This window comes from Entelurus aequoreus, linkage group LG01 (genome assembly GCF_033978785.1).
Source record: "Entelurus aequoreus isolate RoL-2023_Sb linkage group LG01, RoL_Eaeq_v1.1, whole genome shotgun sequence".
Lineage (NCBI taxonomy): Eukaryota > Metazoa > Chordata > Actinopteri > Syngnathiformes > Syngnathidae > Entelurus > Entelurus aequoreus.
The window spans coordinates 36,325,336-36,347,681 of record NC_084731.1 but is presented as its reverse complement, the minus strand read 5'-3'; the positions used below and the strand labels follow the sequence as shown (position 1 = coordinate 36,347,681).

General features: G+C 37.1%; 1 protein-coding gene across 1 annotated transcript in view; it reads left to right on the top strand.

Annotated features, from left to right (window-relative positions):
- The first annotated feature begins 5,778 nt into the window (after nt 1–5,778).
- Nucleotides 5,779–22,346, top strand: part of LOC133651233 (testis-expressed protein 264 homolog) — a 157,314-nt gene continuing 140,746 nt past the window's right edge. Inside the window, exon 1 of the mRNA XM_062049275.1 lies at nt 5,779–6,340. Within this exon, the coding sequence (XP_061905259.1) occupies nt 6,077–6,340 (264 nt within the window). The 5' untranslated portion in view covers nt 5,779–6,076. The remainder of the gene's footprint in view (nt 6,341–22,346) is intronic.

Sequence of the window (22,346 nt, the reverse complement as noted above, 5' to 3'; positions counted from 1 at the left end):
CACCTTTTCTCCTCCAAACATATTGCTGGGTATTGTGGTCAAACAGCTCAATTTTTGTTTCATCTGACCACAGAACTTTCCTCCAGAAGGTCTTATCTTTGTCCATGTGATCAGCAGCAAACTTTGGACGAGCCTTAAGGTGTCGCTTCTGGAGCAAGGGCTTCTTTCTTGCATGGTAGCCTCTCAGTCCATGGCGATGCAAAACACGCTTGACTGTGGACATTGACTCCTGTGTTCCAGCAGCTTCCAATTCATTACAGACCTGATTTTTGGTGGTTCTCGGTTGACTCTTGATCATCCTGACCAATTTTCTCTCAGCAGCATGTGATAGCTTGCGTTTTCTTCCTGATTGTGGCAGTGACTAAACTGTGCCATGCACTTTATACTTACGAACAATTGTCTGCACAGTTCCTCTTGGGACATTAAGCTGCTTTGAAATGGCTCGAAGTGGCTTTCCTGACTTGTTCAAGTCAATGATTAATTTTTTCAGATCTGTGTTGAGTTATTTTGATTTTCCCATTGTGACTGCATCACATAAGCCCTATTTAAATGGGCTCAGAGAAGTCAACAGGTGTCGTCAATCATAATCACTCACATGAAGATAAGAGGCCATGCCATGAAGCTAATTTGATTTGATTGTAACTTTTCTACATTACCAAAATTTATAATGTATGTTGCTGTATGTATACTTTTGACCCAGCAGATTTAATCACATTTTCAGTAGACCTATAATAAATTCATATGAGAACCAAACTTCATGAATGGTTTTTGTGACAATCAAGTATGTGCTCCAATCACTCTGTCACAAAAAAATAAGAGTTGTACAAATTATTGAAAACTCAAGACAGCCATGACATTATGTCCTTCACATGTGTATGTAAACTTTTGACCATGACTGTGTGTATATATACATATATATATATATATATATATATATATATATATATATATATATATATATATATATATATATATATATATATATATATATATATATATATATATATATATATATATATATATATATATATATATATATATATATATATAAAACTGTGGATGAATACAATGGATCGCCATTTGTCTCTCTCTCTCTATATATATATATATATGAATACAATGGATCGCCATTTGTCTCAATCTTGTGCCTTTTTGACGCATTCAAGTAGCTGACCTTGGTCCAGTCTTTGGTGTTAGTAGTTCATGTTGCTCTGGTCCTCCCTCTTCCTCTCTTTCCATCCATCTTTCCTTTGAATAGTTGTCTCTGCATACCATCTTTCCTGAATATGAAACCGAAATATTTATATTTCCGTGTTTTAATTGTGTTTAGTAGTAGTTTATAACAATTAATTGTTTCTAAAATGTGTGTGTTTTAAAATCTATCCATGACACTTTTAACATTCTTCTGTATAACCAGAGCTCAACTGCTTCCAATTTATTTGATGAAGTTTTAAAGTCCATGTCTCAGATTAATACAGTAGTGTAGACCACACAGAGCATTTTAGCATTATTTTCCTTGTTTCAATATTTACTTTTTAGGATGTTAGTAGTTTTGATTTATTTTCATATGATTTCCTAGCTATTTCCATTCTTGTTATTTCATTATCAGTTCTTCCGTTTTCAAACTGCATCTGACCATGATAAATCATATTTGATACTTATTTGGTTCTATAGGTCTGCTATCTATAGTAAGGATTATTTAGGGAACTGGTAGATTTTGCTCTCTACCATTTCTTTGTATTTGTTTTTCCCATTCATTTCCATTTCATATGCTTTACTTTTATTATTCACTACAGTTAGTAGCTGTTGGAGGTATTTTGTGTTTACTGCTATCAAGGATGTATCACCAGAATATCGTAGGTTGTTTATGTAGACACCTCCCATAGGTAAACCTGCCATGTCCACGACTACTCTGAAATATTTCTCGGTATATAAATTAAACAGAAACGGTGACAATACACAACCTTGTCTTACTCCTTTTTTTAATATGAAAGGTTTCTGTTGTCCCCCAATCAGTTCTTAAGAAAGCTGTTTGTTCCCAATATATCTGTGTGATGATTTGAAGGTCTTTCCCACATATGCCAATTTCTGACAGACATTCAATCATTTTAGAATCCTTGACTCTATCAAAAAAAGTATACGATTGACGGTTGACTATTGACAAAAACTTTGGTTTAGTTCATGAATCAAATGTAAATGTTTTGATTGGTCTACAACATTCTCTCACAGATGATCCTTAAATTTAGGATACCTTATTGAGTACCCGTGTTTGGTCTAAAACCACTTTGTAGTTGACTTATTTCTTCATTGATTCTTTTTGTTATTCTTTGTTGTATCACTTTAAGAAGTAATTTTGTCACATGACTCATTGGGCTGACAGTTCAGAAATCTGCACAATCTTGTGCTTTAGTTTTTTGTTTTTTTTTGGCAAGGGGACAAAACAGATTGTCCCAATTCAGCTGGTATACACCCACTGTTGTAAATTATGTTGCACAATCTTGTTAATAATTAATCTTAAAAGTCATTTGTATACGCTAGCCTTTAAATAGACCCCCCTTTTAGACCAGTTGATCTGCTGTCTCTTTTCTGCTCTGCCCCCCTCTCCTGCGTGGAGAGGTTATTAGGTGAATTGATTTACGTGGACCCAGACTTAAACAAGTTGAAAAACGTATTCAGGTGTTACAATTTAGTGGTCAATTGTACGGAATATGTACTGTACTGTGCAATCTACTAATAAACGTTTCAACCAATCAATCAAAACCACAGGTGACACGCTAGCTGTTCAAAGTCAGGACCCGGGGTGGACCACTCATCTGTGCATCTGTTGGGGACGTCTCTGCGCTGCTGACTTGTCTCCACTCAAAATGATCCCCTGCTGGCCCCACTATGGACTGGATTCTCACACTATTAACTAGATCCACTCGACGTCCAATGCACCGATCGCCCAGGGGTGGGGGTCCCCACATCTGCAGTCCCTTCCAAGGTTTCTCATTGTATCCCATGGGGTTGAGTTTTTTCTTGCCCTGATGTGGGATCTGAGCCGAGGATGTCGTTGTGGCTTGTGCAGCCCTTTGAGAGAGTTGTGATTAAGGGTTATATAAATAAACTTTGATTGATTGATTGATTGATTGATTGATTGATTGATTGATTGATTGATTGAATAATTGTGTGTTATGTTCATTTAGAGCTTCCAGTGATTCTGTTGATATATCATCTGGACCGTTACTGTTTCCTTTTTTTTCTTTTTTTTAATTAACATTTATTACTTCCTCTTTCCTAATATTATGTCCATTAATTGATTATCAGTGGCATCTCCGCTCTGTTTTGTCATCACTTAGCTCAGTTACATATACAACTCATCTGGTTGCTCTCTGCTCTTCATCAAATAATATTTTTCCGTTTTAGTCTTTGATTGCGTTACTGCCTTTTTTCCCATTTTTTTCCATTGACTTTTTAGCCAGTGCTCCTTTGCACCTCGACAATCTATTTTGAGCTCCATATTAATGATCTGGTACTTCTGTTGCTCTATGGTTTTGTACTTTGTCCTTTTGTCCATTTTGGCTAATATTTTGTCTGTATATATATATATATATATATATATATATATATATATATATATATATATATATATATATATATATATACATATGTATATATATATAGTCAAGGTTTCTGTGGTTTATCCGTTATACAGTGCTCAATACCGGGGTAGAGCGTAATATACGTTAGGTCAGGAAAAAACCCAGAGGCTATTTCATTTCTACAAGCCTGTTTCCCTGCTCTTCAGGGGATTTTATATGTTCTATTTAGAAATATGGATTTTATGAAATCCCCTGAAGAGCAGGGAAAACTGCGAAACAGGCTTGTAGGGATGAAATAGCCTCTGTGTTTTTTTCTGACCTTATATATATATATATATATATATATATATATATATATATATATATATATATATATATATATATATATATATATATATATATATATATATTTATGAAACCAAACTGTCAGCACAGAAGTCAGGCATCAGTGAGCTGCTCTACCTTGGAGAGGTCGAGGAGAATCTGGATGGAGGTGATGACTTCCATGAAGGACACACTTCAGTTGCAGCAGCTGTCACTGCCAGCTGCTCACAGCCTCTGTTCATTTATACACAAACACAAAAGAGTACTATGTACTGTAGAGTATTCTGTCACAGCTATGGAGGGTCAAAATGAACACAATTCAATATTTTTATTTATTTATTCTGAAGCAGAAAAAATATATAACTCACTAATGAGGACAAAGTCAAAACAATAAGGTCATGAACACTTTACACATTCTAAAAAGCTTAGAAAAATGAAAGACACATTAAAAAAGTAATGTGTAGTACAGGGGTCACCAACGCGGTGCCCGCGGGCACCAGGTAGCCCGTAAGGACCAGATGAGTAGCCCGCCGGCCTGTTATAAAAATATCTCAAATAGCAGTACTTACCAGTGAGCTGCCTCTATTTTTTAAATTTTATTTATTTAATAGCAAGCTGGTCTCGCTTTGCCCGACATTTTTAATTCTAAGAAAGACAAAACTCAAATAGAATTTGAAAATCCAAGAAAATATTTTAAAGACTTGGTCTTCACTTGTTTAAATAAATTCAATATTTTTTTTACTTTGCTTCTTATAACTTTCAGAAAGACAATTTTAGAGAAAAAATACAACCTTAAAAATGATTTTAGGATTTTTAAACACGTATACCTTTTTACCTTTTAAATTCCTTCCTCTTCTTTCCTGACAATTTAAATCGATGTTCAAGTAAATTTATTTTTTTTATTGTAAAGAATAATAAATACATTTTAATTTAATTCTTCATTTTAGCTTCTGTTTTTTCGACGAAGAATATTTGTGAAATATTTCTTCAAACTTATTATGATTAAAATTCAAAAAAATTATTCTGGCAAATCTAGAAAATCTGTAGAATCAAATTTAAATCTTACTTCAAAGTCTTTTGAATTTCTTTAAAAATTTTTGTTCTGGAAAATCTAGAAGAAATAATAATTTGTCTTTGTTAGAAATATAGCTTGGTCCAATTTGTTATATATTTTAACAAAGTGTAGATTGGATTTTAACCTATTTAAAACATGTCATCAAAATTCTAAAATTACTCTTAATCAGGAAAATCTACTAATGATGTTCCATAAATTCTTTTTTTAAGTTTTTCTCTTCTTTTTTTCGGTTGAATTTTGAATTTTAAAGAGTCGAAATTGAAGATAAACTATGTTTCAAAATTTAATTGTCATTTTTTTCGTGTTTTCTCCTCTTTTAAGCCGTTCAATTAAGTGTAAATATCATTAGTTATTAATAATAACATAGAGTTAAAGGTAAATTGAGCAACTTGGCTTTTTCTGGCAATTTATTTAAGTGTGTATCAAACTGGTAGCCCTTCGCATTAATCAGTACCCAAGAAGTAGCTCTTGGTTTCAAAAAGGTTGGTGACCCCTGGTGTAGTATGATGCCTATTTGTGTTCGCCCTCGCATATGCTTCTTGTTTGTTTAGTTTTTTTCTTTCTTTGTGGTATTTTTGTTTTAATATCTTGACTACTGTTGGAAAATTCTGATAAAATATAAAAAATATACATTTTGAAAACATGTAGAGAAGACGTGTTTAGTTTATGTTCAGCTTGTTAGAATTTTGTAAAAGTTGAAAACTGTTTTTTAGCCCCGCCCACTTTCCGTATTCTTAGATTCCTGATTGGCAAAGGAGGGAACGTAACACTTTATTATTTTTTTTAAATTTACATAACATCGAATCCGTTACAGAAAGACTAGTTAAGAAATCTGTTTGATGACGTTAGTTAATTAATAATGAGGTCATCCAGTTTCCACGCGTTTGAAACCGGGTAACTCACCTCTTACTGGATTTAATGGTACATTCCAGGAAGTTCATTCATTTTACGACGACCAAGTGCTTTGAGTGCTACATTTTTCAAAAGTTCTCCCCGCGTAGAAAGAATAGAAGCAGTTTGGTTTCCACGACAATATTCCACGTTTACCACACAAGACAACAGCTTGCAACTTTATTTGACTATTACGTCATCGATCATGTCAGAGTGGATGAGTGCGTGTGCGGCTGTTAGCTTGTCCCTCAGTCTTTTGTTACTACTAATACTAGCAACTTACTTTCTCTACTCGGGAATTTTCGCACAAGTTATCATATTTACTGGGTATCCTCCTATAAAGAATGTCACGTTTGTTTACAAACTCCAAGAAGGACCACACAAAAACCGCGCAGAACTTTTTCAGGAGGCGAGCAGAATCGGACCGAACACTTTTTGCATGGGGGTATTTTATGATGATCCCAAAAAGGTAAGCAAACACATGACAACATATAAATATACCTGTCATATTGCTACTGACATTTTTGTCTATAATTTCAACCTTAAAATGTTTTTTATTTATTTAGAAAGTCAGCGTTAGGATGTCAGTGTTGGGCAGTACGTTATATACTCTCAACCGCTAGAGGGCGACAATACATTTCTTAAAGACCAGTTAACAGCGAAGCGAAATAAATTATATTTGTATAGCGCTTTTCTGGAGCGACTCAAAGCGAAACCCATTATCAACATCTTTAAGCTACATTTAAACCAGTGTGGGTGGCACTGGGAGCAGGTGGTCAAGTGTCTTGCCCAAGGACACAACAGCAGTGACTAGGATTGATTGAATTGATTGATTGAAACTTTTATTAGTAGATTGCACAGTGAAGTTACATATTCCGTACAATTGACCACTAAATGGTAACACCCGAATACGTTTTTCAACTTGTTTAAGTCGGGGTCCACTTATATTGATTCATGATACAGATATATACTATTTTCATAATACAGTCATCACACAAGATAATCATCAGAGTATATACAATTAATTATTTACATTATTTACAATCCGGGGTGTGGGATATGGAGGGGGGGGGGGGTAGGATTGGTTGGTATCAACACTTCAGTCATGTCATCAACAATTGCATCATCAGAGAAACATTGGAACAGTGTAGGACTGACTGGGTAGGATATGTACAGCAGGTAGTGGACACAGGGAGGGAGATCAGAAAGTATAAAAAAAAGTATAAGAAAAAGTGTCTACATTTGATTATTTACAATCGGGAAGAGGTATGATGTGGAAGGGTGGGTGTTAGTTTAGGGTTGAAGTTGCTTGGAGGTGTTGTTTTAGTGCGGTTTTGAAGGAGGATAGGATAACGGCGAAGCGAAGTAAATTATATTTATATAGCGCTTTTCTGGAGCGACTCAAAACGAAACCCATTATCTACATCTTTAAAGGCCTACTGAAATGAGATTTTCTTATTTAAACGGGGATAGCAGATCCATTCTATGTGTCATACTTGATCATTTCGCGATATTGCCATTATTTTGCTGAAAGGATTTAGTAGAGAACATCGACGATAAAGTTAGCAACTTTTGGTCGCTGATAAAAAAGCCTTGCCTGTACCGGAAGTAGCGTGACGTCACAGGTTGTGGAGCTCCTCACATCTGCACATTGTTTACAATCATGGCCACAAGCAGCGAGAGCGATTCAGACAGAGAAAGCGACGATTTCCCCATTAATTTGAGCGAGGATGAAGGATTCGTGGATGAGGAAAGTGAGAGTGAAGGACTAGAGGGCAGTGGAAGCGATTCAGATAGGGAAGATGCTTCGAGAGGCGGGTGGGACCTGATATTCAGCTGGGAATGACTAAAACTGTAAATAAACACAAGACATATGTATACTCTTATTAGCTACAACACAACCAGGCTTATATTTAATATGCCACAAATTAATCCCGCATAACAAACACCTCCCCCCTCCCTTCCATATAACCCGCCAATACAAATCAAACACCCGCACAACACACTCAATCCCACAGCCCAAAGTACCGTTCACCTCCGCAAAGTTCATACAGCACATATATTTCCCCAAAGTTACGTACGTGACATGCACATAGCGGCACACACGTACGGGCAAGCGATCAAATGTTTGGAAGCCGCAGCTGAGTACTCACGGTACCGCGTATCCAACTCAAACTCCTCCTGGTAAGAGTCTCTGTTGTACCATCTCCACAAGCATGCGTATCCAACTCAAAGTACTCCTGGTAAGAGTCTCTGTTGTTCTCCACAGGCCAATGGTAAAGCTTGACTGTCATCGTTCGGGAATGTAAACAATGAAACACCGGCTACGTGTTTGTGTTGCTGCAGCCGGTCGCTAATACACCGCTTCCCACCTACAGCTTTCTTCTTTGCTATCTCCATTGTTCATTAAACAAATTGCAAAAGATGCACCAACACAGATGTCCAGAATACTGTGGAATTTTGCGATGAAAACAGACGACTTAATAGCTGGCCACAATGTTGTCCCAAAATGTCCGCTACAATCCGTGACGTCACGTGCAAACGTCATCATACCGAGACGTTTTCAGCAGGATATTTCGCGGGAAATTTAAAATTGCACTTTACTAATCTAACCCGGCCGTATTGGCATGTGTTGCAATGTTAAGATTTCATCATTGATATATAAACTATCAGACTGCGTGGTCGGTAGTAGCGGGTTTCAGTAGGCCTTTAAGCCACATTTAAACCAGTGTGGGTGGCACTGTGAGCAGGTGGTCAAGTGTCTTGCCCAAGGACACAACAGCAGTGACTAGGATGGCAGAAGCTATTTTCACCAAGTACAACGTCAGAAAACACGTGGATCTCAAAGTACCACCATAATGTAGCATAGCAGGCCTAAGTATTAATTGAAATTGTTTTCAATCAATCAAAGTGTATTTATATAGCCCTAAAACACAAGTGTCTCAAAGGGCTGCACAAGCCACAACGGCATCCTAGGCTCAGATCCCACATCAGAGCAAGCAAAAAAACTCAACCCAATGGGATACAATGACAAAACCTTGGAGGGGACCACAGATGGTAACCGGTGCAATGGACCCATTTTTAGAGTGGATCTAGTTAATAGTGTGAGAGTCCAGTCCATAGTGGGGCCAGCAGGAGATCATCTTGAGTGGAGACAAGTCAGCAGCGCAGAGACGTCATCAAATGATGCACAAATGAGTGGTCCACCCCGGGTCCCGACTTTGAACAACTAGCGCCTCATATGTGGTCACCTAATAACCTCTCCATGCAGGAGAGGGGGGCAGAGCAGAAAAGAAATGGCAGATCAACTGGTCTAAAAGGGGGGTCTATTTAAAGGCTAGAGCAGGGGTCACCAACGTGGTGCCCGCGGGCACCAGGTCGCCCGTAAGGACCATATGAGTCGCCCGCGGGCCTGTTCTAAAAAATAAAAAAAATAAAAAAAAAATTTTTTTTTTTTTTTTTTAATCAAATCTACATAGAAAAAACACAAGATACACTTTCAATCAGTGCATAAACCCAAACAACCTCCCCCATGCACACTCATCCACACCCACTCACACAAAAGGGGTTATTTCTTTCTGCTACCAATATTCTGGTTCCCACAACATAGACAACACATCTGCAAGGGACACAGTCCCTGAAGCACACATGATTGTATAGGCTGCTGGTCCACTAACATTTTCATTAATTACTATTTTTTATGTAATTATTTTTATATTGTTTTACTTTCTTTTTTATCCAAGAAAATGTTTTTCATTTATTTATCTTATTTTATTTTATTTTTAAAAAAAAGGGCCTTATCTTCAACAGACCAGGTTGTCAATGAAATTAGATTTGTTTAAAGGGTTTTTTAAACCAGGCCCAGTCCAGATAATGTCCAAGTCGGACTCAGCAACACACACCTTCATTCATGTACACAGAAAAAAATTAGGGAACACAACAGATTGCATATAATTTATAAACAAAATTACATTTTCAAAATAAGCATTTATGTACAGTCCAGATTATGTCCTGGTCACTCAAATTAGGGAACACAACAACAGATATCATATAATCTATAAACATAATTATACTTTCAAAATAAGCCTTTGAGGACTTCTCATCTTATTTTTTAATGTTTTTTGGCATCATTATTGTTTTCAACCATGTAACTTTCTAAAGTTAGAAAATACTGAATAAATGTTTTAAAGAAAGTAATACTAAGTGAATATCTGTTTTTGGCCTTAAAAATAAACATTTTACCGAGTACTATAATTAAATTGACTAAATCATGATTGTCAATGAACTCTCCTAAAATAACAGAAACCACATTAAGCTTCATAAACAAACCAATCCTTAAACACATTTTTTCAACTTCCACCCAAAACAAAGACACAATATGACAATACCAAAACAAATGTAGGGTGGATTCAGGCTCCTGACAACAAAATCGGCAATCATCTGACTCTGTCATATTCCATAATTTTAACATTTTCCCTGTGGGTAAGAAGTTATAAATAATTTTAATTTGAAAATAACGATTTTGCACATCGATAGTGGTTTTATAGATTAGTTTGAATATGGCATCCCATGGCAACGGGCAGTCAAAAAAGTCCTCCCATTTTCCATTTGTGTTGTATGAGGCAGCCTTCAAAGATTTCTTTATTAAATAAAAATTATATATTTTTCTATTTATTTTAGTTCCTTTTTGCCAACTAGAATTTCTTATTAGAGGTTTACAAACTAATAATTTAGTAGGTCCATAATTAATTATTTGTTTCCATCTTTTCCCAATTACTCCAGTTAGTTGATAAAATGAAAAGCTTGAGCAAGCATCACCATACATAGCTCTAAATTCATCATACTTCATAATTTTACCATTCTCATTGATAATATCATTGACAAAAATGATTCCTCTTTCAAACATATTTTTCCAAAAGAAAGGCTTTCCATCTATTACAATATTAGAGTTCATCCATATTAACTGCTGCAAAATATCGTCTCTTTTTTCTGGCACATAAAATTGAAAGCACCACTATGAGTGGATTGTTTCCTTTATGAACCCCGCCATGTTTCCCAGCAGACTCTCTGGGAGGGGATCACTTGTAAAAAAGGATACAATTTCTTTTGATACAGTACATGTTTTTTGTCCTACAGGACATTTGTGTACCACTCAATGTTTAAATACATACATGGAACAATTGATGCTTTTAAAGACAGACACATAGCTTCAAGGTTGAGAAGTTTCAGGCCCCCATATTCATACTCTTTGTACAAAACCTTTCTTTTAATCTTTTCTGGTTTGCCGTTCCAGACAAAATCGAAGACCCTTCGCTCATAAATCTTTAAAAAGTTTTGTGATGGAGCTGGTAATGACAAAAACAAATAAATAAATTGAGGAATAATTAACGAGTTGGCAATAGACATTTTACCATACAAGGTTAGGGATTTCCCATAATTGCATAATTTTGTCCAGCTTTCTTAGTCGATTATCATAATTTACTGAGCCTAGATCTTCCAGATTTTCTGGGACAACAACACCAAGTATGTTAACTGGTCCATCTGTCCACAAAACAGGCACTTTGCATTCCATTCGAAAGGACGTTCCCTTTAGATTTCCGATCCTTAACATTTTACATTTATCATAATTAAGCTTGAGGCCAGATTGCTGTGAAAATATGTCCAAAAGATTAAGAAGGTTCCGCAAACAATGAGGAAAAATCTTATCTTTGTGAATCAGCCTTTTCTGACATGAACTTCATCAAGAACAAACACAGAACACGCCTCACTGATGCACATCTGCAAGACTCACTCAGAGTTGCAGTGTCAAGTTACACACCAGAGTACAACACACTGGTTAACAGCATGCAATGCCAGGCTTCCCACTAACTGACAAAGAAACAGATAACAGATTTGGTGTCCAGTTCAAAGTGTGACATGATTTAAAAATTTGAGAGTTTACTTTTGTATTTTACATGAGTTATTTTTTGTACAAACATGGTGCAAAGTAATTCATGATTTGTTAAAAAATGTTAGTGGCTAGCTAGTTAAAATGGAATATTGTGATTTCACAAGACTGTCTTAGAAGTGATCATTTGAAAATGTTCAATTTAAAAATGTGCACTTAGAGAAAATATAAAAATAAAGTGTTGCATATTGATATTTATCTGTTTCTATATATATTTATTGTGAGAAATCATTAAGATGATCAGTGTTTCCACAAAGATAAATATAATTAATTATTAATAATAACAGAGTTAAAGGAAAATTGAGCAAATTGGCTACTTCTGGCAATTTATTTAAGTGTGTATCAAACTGGTAGCCCTTCGCATTAATCAGTACCCAAGAAGTAGCCCTTGGTTTCAAAAAGGTTGGTGACCCCTGGGCTAGAGTATACAAATGAGTTTTAAGATGGGACTTAAATGCTTCTACTGAGGTAGCATCTCTAACTGTTACCGGTAGGGCATTCCAGAGTACTGGAGCCCGAATAGGAAACACTCTATAGCCCGCAAACTTTTTTTGGGCTCCGGGAATCACTAATAAGCCAGAGTTCTTAGAACGCAGATTTCTGTCCGGGACATATGGTACAATACAATCAGCAAGATAGGATGGGTTTTATAATATAAAATGAGCTGGGATTATAATCTTCCATTTTGGCTCTTTTCATCCATCCATCCATCCATCCATCCATCCATCCATCCATCCTTCAAACATAAAAAAAAAAAATCATGCTCGCCTCTGACTTGTTGCTAAATTATCCAATGCTAGCTTCCTCTCTGAAAATAGACAGTAGCAACACACCTGCTAGCTCACGTACGCCCCCCTGCCCCTTTCATGGTGACTCCCAGGCCCAGAGTCGTGTATGAAGAGAATATGGCCAACTCAGCAACAGGCGCCATGACTGCTACCAAGAACGTGTACGGCTGTGCCCGGATGCATGCAACTGCTGTCGTTTTGACGTTAGTTTTTCTGACAAAATAAACCAAAATATTACGTCTCTATATACTTCTGAAAATACTCCATCTCATAAACTTACAATAAAACATGCTTTTATTTCGTGAAAGTATAATTTGGCGGCCGTATTTGATGCACTCTGCCGCTACATTCCTGCAGTGTTTCGTGACCAGCAGGCACTATAACACGAACACAAAGTAAAAAAATACACAAAACAACAACAAAAAATATTACCCTTATTTCGCCAAAATCTTAATTAGCTTTGGACCAACAATCACAGAGAAATTGTGACTTTGTGAAGTATGTCAAGTGAGTTGGCTGTATTTGTAGTCACTGTATGTATCACTCATTATGTATCGTTCTAACTGATCCTTTTTTTTACCGTGTTAAGTGAATAAGTGTACTTTTGTACTTATTTCCCCATATTTCTGCCCAATAACTCAGATATGGTAACACAAGCGAGCAGTAGAGAATATTAGGGTTGGGTATCGTTTGAATTCGTCCGATTCCGATTCTTTGTTTCGATTCCGATTCCTGACGATTCTCGATTCCGATTCTTCTTGTACCATGCCGGGATCAATGTGTTTGACAGGTAGTCCCTGGAAGGTGGTATGTATTTTGGGTTGAGAGTTTTCACCATATCCCTGCAAACATAAACAAACATGTAATGTTGCTGTTACTGTTTAGCCCAGTATCAATTAGTTTAGCTCTAACGTTATTGCTTAACTAACCTAAATGTTGGAGATTCCACCTCTGAAAAGGGATGCAGTCTTTTGACTATGTGTGCAGTGACCTTTCTGTGGCACTCTTCCGTCTGTGGCACCGACATCTTCCCCATTGCCGCTACGGGGAACGGAGTACGCTGAGCACATCGCGGAGCCTGGCTAGCAGGTTGTAAATTGTCTATGAAAAAATATGCGGGCTAATTTGTTAGCTGCCTCAAAGTTGGCGCAAAACACATTATTTATTGCATATATATTCTTTTACTTACCGGATTCAGACTGCAGTGCAGTCACCGAGGTGCCAGGCTGGGCGTCGGAGCCAGAGGAGGACGGTTGGCGCAGCGCGTCGAAGACGGGACACGCATTTATTTGTACTCCATGAACTCGGAGGTGCTTCATCATGTTCGACGTGCACCCTCCTAAGCACGAAACAATCCTGTCGCACGTGTTACATTTCGCCGATATTTCATTTTTTTTAGTAAAATAAAGCCACACTTTCGACCGCCGACGCCCGCTATCCATGCTTGACTGACTTGCTCGGCTACATAGGCTTGGCTATGCTAACACTTCCGGTGGTGGGCGCTTCTTCGTTGGTGTTCAGCGGCTTCTTCTTCCGGTCGGCGGACTTATTCTTTTTTTCCGGTCGGCGGACTGGGTATCGAAACTAGGAATCGAAATCTAAACTTTTGAACGATTCCGGGAGAATCGGAAAGTTAGTCCCGTTCCAATCGATACTCGATACTCGATACCCAACCCTAGAGAATATGGAGTGATTTTTGGTGCAGAACATATTTTGCTTTATTCTTTATTGACATATTTCTTGCCACTTTGTTATATATTTTCTATGAGATTTCCAGTTAATTTTCTCATCTATTATTACACCCAAAATGTGGTTTATTTTACTCTTTCTCTGTCTATTTGTATTACTGTTTGACTTTCTCTTCTACTGCTTCCGAATGGCATTATTTTCTTTTCACTGAGAGTCAAAGATATTCTGTTTTTGTCGAACCATCTCTTACATTTATTAATGTATTCTGTTATTATTTGTATTATCTTCTGTTTGTCATTGTGTGGTGTGTTTACCTCGCACAAGACGCTCTCCAGTGCTATTTGCAAATCTTCACTTCCCATACTTGTCTTCTTTCTGGGTTGTTGGGAAAGCAATGTAGAAGTTTTGATTCTCGTGGGTGAAGCAGCCCCATGCTGCACAACAGGGCATCTTTACGCATTGCAAACACATGGGATCAGCTCAAAATTGGTTGTAGTCATGGCGCCCTGTAGTCACGTGAGTGCCTTTTGACCAATAATTGAGGAGATCACCTAAAACCGAGTTGGCCATACTCTCTTTATACACAACTCTGCCCAGGCCATGTCCACACGAACACGGATACTTAATAAACGCATACTTATCTCTGCGTTTAATCCTCTTGTCCACACACAAACGCATGCTTTTGTCCTTAAAAAAGCAAACTTTTGCAAACGCTGGCCAAAGTGAAACGCTCCACTCAGTGTATGCGTGTGCACATCTCAAACGGAGACTTGTACTCCTCTGATGACGTCACGGTTGTGCGCTGTCATTTCTAATATAGTAAACAACACGGCCTTGCTGACTTTGAACAAACTATAAGAGGACTACTTAATTGATTTGTTTGAACATAAACATGCTGCTATTTTCACTCAACACTGACAAAAAAAGACGCATCAAAAGGGGCTTTGCTACACTCCCGTCAGCGCCAATGACAGTCAGCTGTTTTGGATACGATTGCTGTCGGACCTCCAGCTGATGGGACCGCTTTGACAAGCAAGACTTTTTGCTCTGTGTCATAACATTATCTCATGTTTTTAATCTTTATTTAAAGGGGATCTGCACTTTTTTGGAATTTTGCTATCGTTCACAATTTTTTTTAATGCATTTTAAATATTAAATAAATTCGATCAAACTAGGGCTGCAACTAACAACTAATTTGATAATCGATTAATCTGTCGATTATTACTTCGATTAATAATCGGATAAAAGAGACAAACTACATTTTCATCCTTTCCAGTATTTTATTGATAAAGAAAGGGAGAAGGGAAGCGAGGAAACAGCGGACCACTCGATGATGTAAACATAGGCACACACGGAAGTGATTACATCACCGCCATTAATAGTTTGTCTGCGTTAGCGCTTATAATAACAATATCACTAATACTTGATTAATATTTAAGTCCCGGAATGTAAATGGAGTATTGTTGGTGCTTTTTGGATGGTTGTTTATCAAATGTTATGGGCGGAATAGTGGCGCTCCCATTGGCTCTGCTGTAAGCGGACTTCTATTTACGTTTATTAAATATCTAGAAAGCATAAAAAAAAAAAAATCTGTCGTCATGTCTTTCATAATGATTGTAAACGATAGGCAAAAAAAAAAGTGCAGTTCTCCTTTAACAACAGATCAGGATGTTAACTTACGTGTGTTGGTTCCATTTGTGTAGATGGAGCCGGGCGTGACTGTGCACGTGTGTACAATGCGCTCGAGCGACTAAAAAACATGATGTAGCTTCCTCCTTGTTAGTGTGCACTGAAGTTAAAGACAATATACATTTCATTGCAAATGCATTATTATATAGATGATTAAATGCGTTATAATTCCACAAGAGTTTAGCAGCGGCACATGCACGTCCGTGCGCTTTAGGTGCTTAACTATTGAAGAGGTTTCCTTGGCTCCTTGTTAGTGTGCGCTGTTTTTAGAAATAATGTCCACTTCACTCCACATGTAATATGTCACCATGTTGCTGATTAAGCATGTTATAATTCCACAAGTATTGGGTTTCAGCAGCACAGGTGTGTATGCGTCCTTCAAACACTAAAAAAAAGGTTCATAATGTTCCCAGGGCTCTGTGTAAGTACAGGCTGGTTTTAAACAAAATGTACACGTCATTGTACGTCTAGTATATCAAAATAAACATTATAACAACATAGGTGTAATGCCACCAAGTCAGCTGTGGCTGCTTTTCAATGCTTCTGATTGGACCAAATGTGCATGATAGCAGATGTTTGTGTTTGTGTGTAGATAGAGACAGTTTTGAAACTACACTTGTGTGGATAAAGATTGTTTTAACCCCAGACATGCGTTTTTGAAACTATCCGTGTTAATGTGGACATGGCCCCAGTGTGGTGATTCAGAGTACTACTGCATCTCTCTGTAAAAAATTCTGTATTTATTCTGTATTTATAGTCACATTAAAAATATTAATGATGTCACACTTACATTGAATACCTAATTTTAATATTGTTATTATATAGGTTGTAGATTTGATAGCTACTTAATGGATTTGCTTTATTATAAAATTAGCATCATGACTCCTCTGCTGTTTGATAAACTGAGGCAAATCTGTGAGACACTTTGCCAGTGGGTCTGTATATTTATTTAGTTTTACGTGTGCATGTGTGTGTGAGTGTGTGCCTGTGTGTGTGTGTGTGTGTACCTTGCGTGCAACAGGACTAAGATGACCCAGCTTTTTAGGGAAATAATGTTGTCTTATATTCGGGTCAATATAGTATTTATGTCATTTCCTGTTGCCCACAAAAAGATCAGATGAAGTGTGCATGTGTGATAAACTGGTAGGCTCCATTCCACGTATGGAAAATGTAGTTAGTTGGAAATGTTTGAGATGTTTTCCTACCTTCTGTTCTTTCAGAGCTTTTCCCAATATATTTGAGGATGTGCACAGCAGGCAATAGTGTTTGTTGAAACCACTCCTGATACTTAATCCTGCACAATGTCTGCAGTCTTCCAACTCATGGGGTCTGTTCTCCCACCCGTGAATCCACCAGGTGAAATGTATTTTCCAATAATCTTCATTCAAACATAACTAGCAAAGAAGGAACACAGTATGGAGCCTTGAAAATGGCAAATGGCATGCAGTACATATTGTATGTTTATTGTTGGACACATTGTTACAACACAACAGGCAGATGTCACCCGGGCTTGTGATATGACTCAATAGAGGCTCTTTGGATTGATTGTTTTGATGTACTTTTCTAAAAAATAACAAATTGGTCTGGTCATATTTATGTACAGTATCATGGGAGAGAGCGAGAGAGAGGTTCTTTCACCAGTGTTTTTGTAATAGTACAAAAAAACCTAGCATAGTACTTGGGTTATAGGCAGTAAAAAAAATTGACTTATGTTTTTGCAGGAATGTATGACTATATTACATGATTAATGAGTACAAGTAGAGGAAAGATGTAACAATAAATGTTAATAATGATAACCGCTGTAAAGCTTCAGACGGTTAGAATTACTGTTTTAAATGAAAATTATCGAAAAATCGCAATGATAACTGCACTTTGATAAACTCACGGACTGACTGGCGCCACCTAGCTCGCCTAAATGCTAACATGAAAACAGACATTAAAACCTACTCAGTGGCCTAGTGGTTAGAGCAGACCTGGGCATTCTGCGGGCCGCATCCGGCCCTTTGTACGTCCCTGTCCGGCCCGCGTGAGGCCAATTATAAATTACAAAATAAATTTTAAAAAGTATCTATTTCGAGTGTGCAATACAACGGTGCTGCTTTTGTTTTGAAAAGCGTTATTTGTATTACTTCCGTGTGGACGTATGCTCGTGTGCGCAGCGGCAATCACAAATTACAAAATAAATTTAAAAAAACATCTTTGTCGTGCGTGCAATACAACTGTGTTGCTTTTATTTTGAAAAGTGTTATATGTGCGTATGTCCTGTGAGGGAAGGCGCACAGCGACAAGTGATGCATGGTTATCCCAGAGACGCTAAAAAGAGAAAAGTTGATGACGAATGGCATGTTTTCAACAAGACATGGACTGCCAAGTAAAGGTAAAGCCGTGTGCTTATTTGTGGTACACACGTTGCTGTGTTTAAAGAATATAGTGTAACGACCTGCTGAAGTAGATGTTGTCTTCTTGAGTTGCGTAAATGAGGAGTGAGGAGACGTGCGTGTGGAAGGAACGAGATATGTTGAGCTGTGTTAGTATAGCTTGCTCAATAAAAGTTTAAAAAGAGCGTCAGACTTGGTGTGCACTTCTTCTGGACGCTACAATTGGTGTCAGAAGTAAAACTTTGCGCATACTGCACTGTTTGTGTGCTACGTCATCGGGAGGTACGTGCCACGTGAGGAGCTCGCCGCAAAGAGAGAGAGAGACAGAGAGAGAGAGAGAGAGAGAGAGAGAGAGAGAGAGAGAGAGAGACAGCGTTTACAGGTGCAGCCACGCTGCTTGCCACGGGGGGAATTCCGCCCTCAATGAAGACTCCCAGGTTTGATGGCAAGGCGAACTGGGAGGCATTTCATCCCACTTCTGACATCAATTGTAGCGTCCAGAAGAAGTGCACACCAAGTCTGATGCTCTTTTTAAACTTTTATTGAGCATGCTATACTAACACAGCTCAACTTATCTCGTTCTTTCCAAAAGGAAAACCAATCCTCACTCCTCATTTCCGCAACAGCAACGCTTCCTCCTTCTTCGCCAATCACCTTACAGGCGTGCTACGTTCACAACAAAGAGGATGCAGGATAAAGTGACAGAAATTGAAATTTTTGTATTGTAATATACATCAGGGAGTGTTGTGTAAGAAAGTGTTAAAAATAAAACCATCAAAAGCCATCTGCTTTTGTATAAAGATAAGTTAGGTTAAATGAAAATATTATTATTATTATTATCTATCTTACGGTATATCAAAAATAATTTGAGCAAAATTTAATTGAAATATTGTCGGTGTGGCCCTCCAGCAGTGCCCGGGTTGCTCATGCGGCCCCCGGTAAAAATTAATTGCCCACCCCTGGGTTAGAGTGTCCGCCCTGAGATCGGTAGGTTGTGAGTTCAAACCCCGGCCGAGTCATACCAAAGACTATAAAAATGGGACCCATTACCTCCCTGCTTGGCACTCAGCATCAAGGGTTGGAATTGGGGCTTAAATCACCAAAAATGATTCCCGGGCTCAGCCACCGCTGCTGCTCACTGCTCCCCTCACCTCCTAGGGGGTGAACAAGGGGATGGGTCAAATGCAGAGGACAATTTTCACCACACCTAGTGTGTGTGTGACAATCATTAGTACTTTAACTTTAACTTTAAGAAACAACATACATCAATCTAAATGTATATGAACACAAGTAGGCCTGGGCTATATCACCTAAAATAAAAATCTCAGATTTTTTTTTGCACAAAATTTGATTTAATTTATTTTTTAAAATGTTTTTTCTTCTTACTTTTTAAACCAGGGGTGTCAAACGTACGGCCCGCTGCCCGCAAGATGAGTTTGCTAAGTATAAAAATGAGCTGCAATTTTTTAATGAAAGAAACTGCTGTTCTAAATGTGTCCCAATAGTAATTCAAGTGTAACTAACATCACACGACACACTTATGGCTGGTGGCAGACTAATGCTGTAGCGACACAAGATACCTTCTTTAATTGTAAATTCTCCACTCAAAGGGTAACATAACGAAACGGTAAGATGCAAAGACTTAAGTCAACATGACCATCATCTTTTGAATTAGTTAGAGTTCCGTGCAGCGCTCCCAATTGGTTGACTTCGTGATGTGCACCCTAAACTCCATGTGTGTTTGTACATTTGTTGTTTGTTTTATTTTATCCATCCATCCATTTTCTACCGCTTGTCCCTTTATTTTATGCCTAAATTCTGCATGTTCACATTTGTTAACATTGTAGTTATGTTGCCTTTAATTCTGCTATTATGGTGTAATTTTGACATTTGTTTTGGTTGTAATATTTGAATGATGATAACTGAATGTGTCGTGGATATCACCAATTTGGCGGTTTGAGGAAACACTCGTTTGCTTTTCCAAACACGTCTTTAATGGTAAACTGGTAACATAAAAATGCTAAACAGTACAGGATTTCCTCTTAATGTAATTGAATGTGCATACAATTACAACATGATACATGTGTTAAACAAATTTGTATTTTATTAAACACCTTCAATATGTTAACAAAAATATCTGTTTCATAAATAAATAAATATAACTTATAAATATATATATGAATACATATATACATATACATATAATATATGTGTGTGTGTATATATATATATATATATATATATATATATATATATATATACTTATTATGACGATGAGGTAGATCACATCGACTTGGTCATTTGAAAAGTAGCTTGTCAGCTAAAAAAGTGGGCACCCTTGGTCTGGAGCGTTGTCAGTATGTCTTCGATGTGGACGTAATTCTAATATATCCCAGGTATACCCGAGGACAGCGATCTACAAAATGTGCAAATATTACAAGGACAGTGGCGGGTTTTTAAGAAGAGAAAGTTCTTCTTAAAATGTATATGAATGCATCTCGAAACAAGTGTGACATCATGCTTGCTGTAGCTCGACTCTTTCGCCAGGGACATTGGCAGACAGAAGTTAAGGGTCTCTAAACAGCACTACATTTTATAATAATCACCAGAATAATATATTAGATTTGTTATAGTATTTTTTAATGAAAATTAATTACACTTGAAAAATTCTCAAAGTACATTGCACAATAAGCAACAACAAATGAAAATATGGCAAAACGATATAAAAAATATATCTTAATACTAATGAATAATAACCGGTTTGTTTGTAAATGTATGTATACATTTTGTAATTTTTTTTATTCAATCCTTAAAATATACATTACATTTTAGAAAACAATAAAAGTTTCACAAAGTGCTGCACAGGAGTTAAAACACACATTTAGAAGCAGGATTGAACTAAGGAGAGTCAATTGTAAAAAAAACCCACAGAAAATCATAGCAGATTTGGCAAATTATTCTTGTAGTAATCACAACGATTATTTTTAAGGCTTAGGTCAGGCTGATTATAAAAATAAACACTAATCCAATATACTGCAAAAGAAGGGACTCAAAAACTGATGAAAAATAAATGTACATAAAATTACAAAGTGGAAAATAAATACATTCTAACTAAATAATAATAATGTATATGTTAAAGTACAAAGGAAAATACAGCTTCGCCACTTAAGTCCCAATTTTTGTGCTTAAATAAGATCTCATTGACTTTAGCTCAAGACTTCTTCTGTTTGTTTGATATTGTCATTACTGCCACAAGTGGTGGAAAAGTGTATCACAACCGAGTACAACTGCGGCCCATCCAGATCAAAGCTGAGAAACAGACATTTTTTTGGTGGCTCTCCAGGGGTCGCTTGCGGCCCAACAATGGGCCGCAAACAATGATTAGCAAACATTGATTAGCAAACATTGATTTATATCATATATTGTCTTTACTGCGCAACTCTGAAGTGTTATTTTCCTGTATTACAAAATCTTTAATTGTGGCAGGCCTAAATTTACAGTCTGAAAGCCAAATTTTGAAATAATTCCAATAACTAGCCTAGAATATTCCCTGAAATATGAGAGGTTTCACCGTCAATTAAAGCCATAATAAGAATATCTTTATATGTAGTCATCACTTGGCTTTATTGTTCTCCTGTGTTACTGCTGTTGTGTTTTTCCACCACTTGGTTGTTGTCTCTTAATGTTAGTAGCACCTTTTAAATATCTCAGCAATAGAATCTGCCTTAAACCCTCTTTCCCCCGCTGACAATTAGGATAGCGTTTGGGTTTCAGCCAAGTCCTGATTTAAGTTCAAATAATTGGTGTAATGAACTCAGGCTCAGCTCATTATCGTCCAAGCTACTGGATGCTTTCAGTTCCCGTCAAGAACCCCAGAGTGCTCTCAAAAAGGAGGACATTCATTTGCTGTCTAAATGGAGAGACACTTGCCATTGATGTTTGCTGCGAGAAGATTTTTCAAAAGGTGCAGCTGACAGAGGAGCA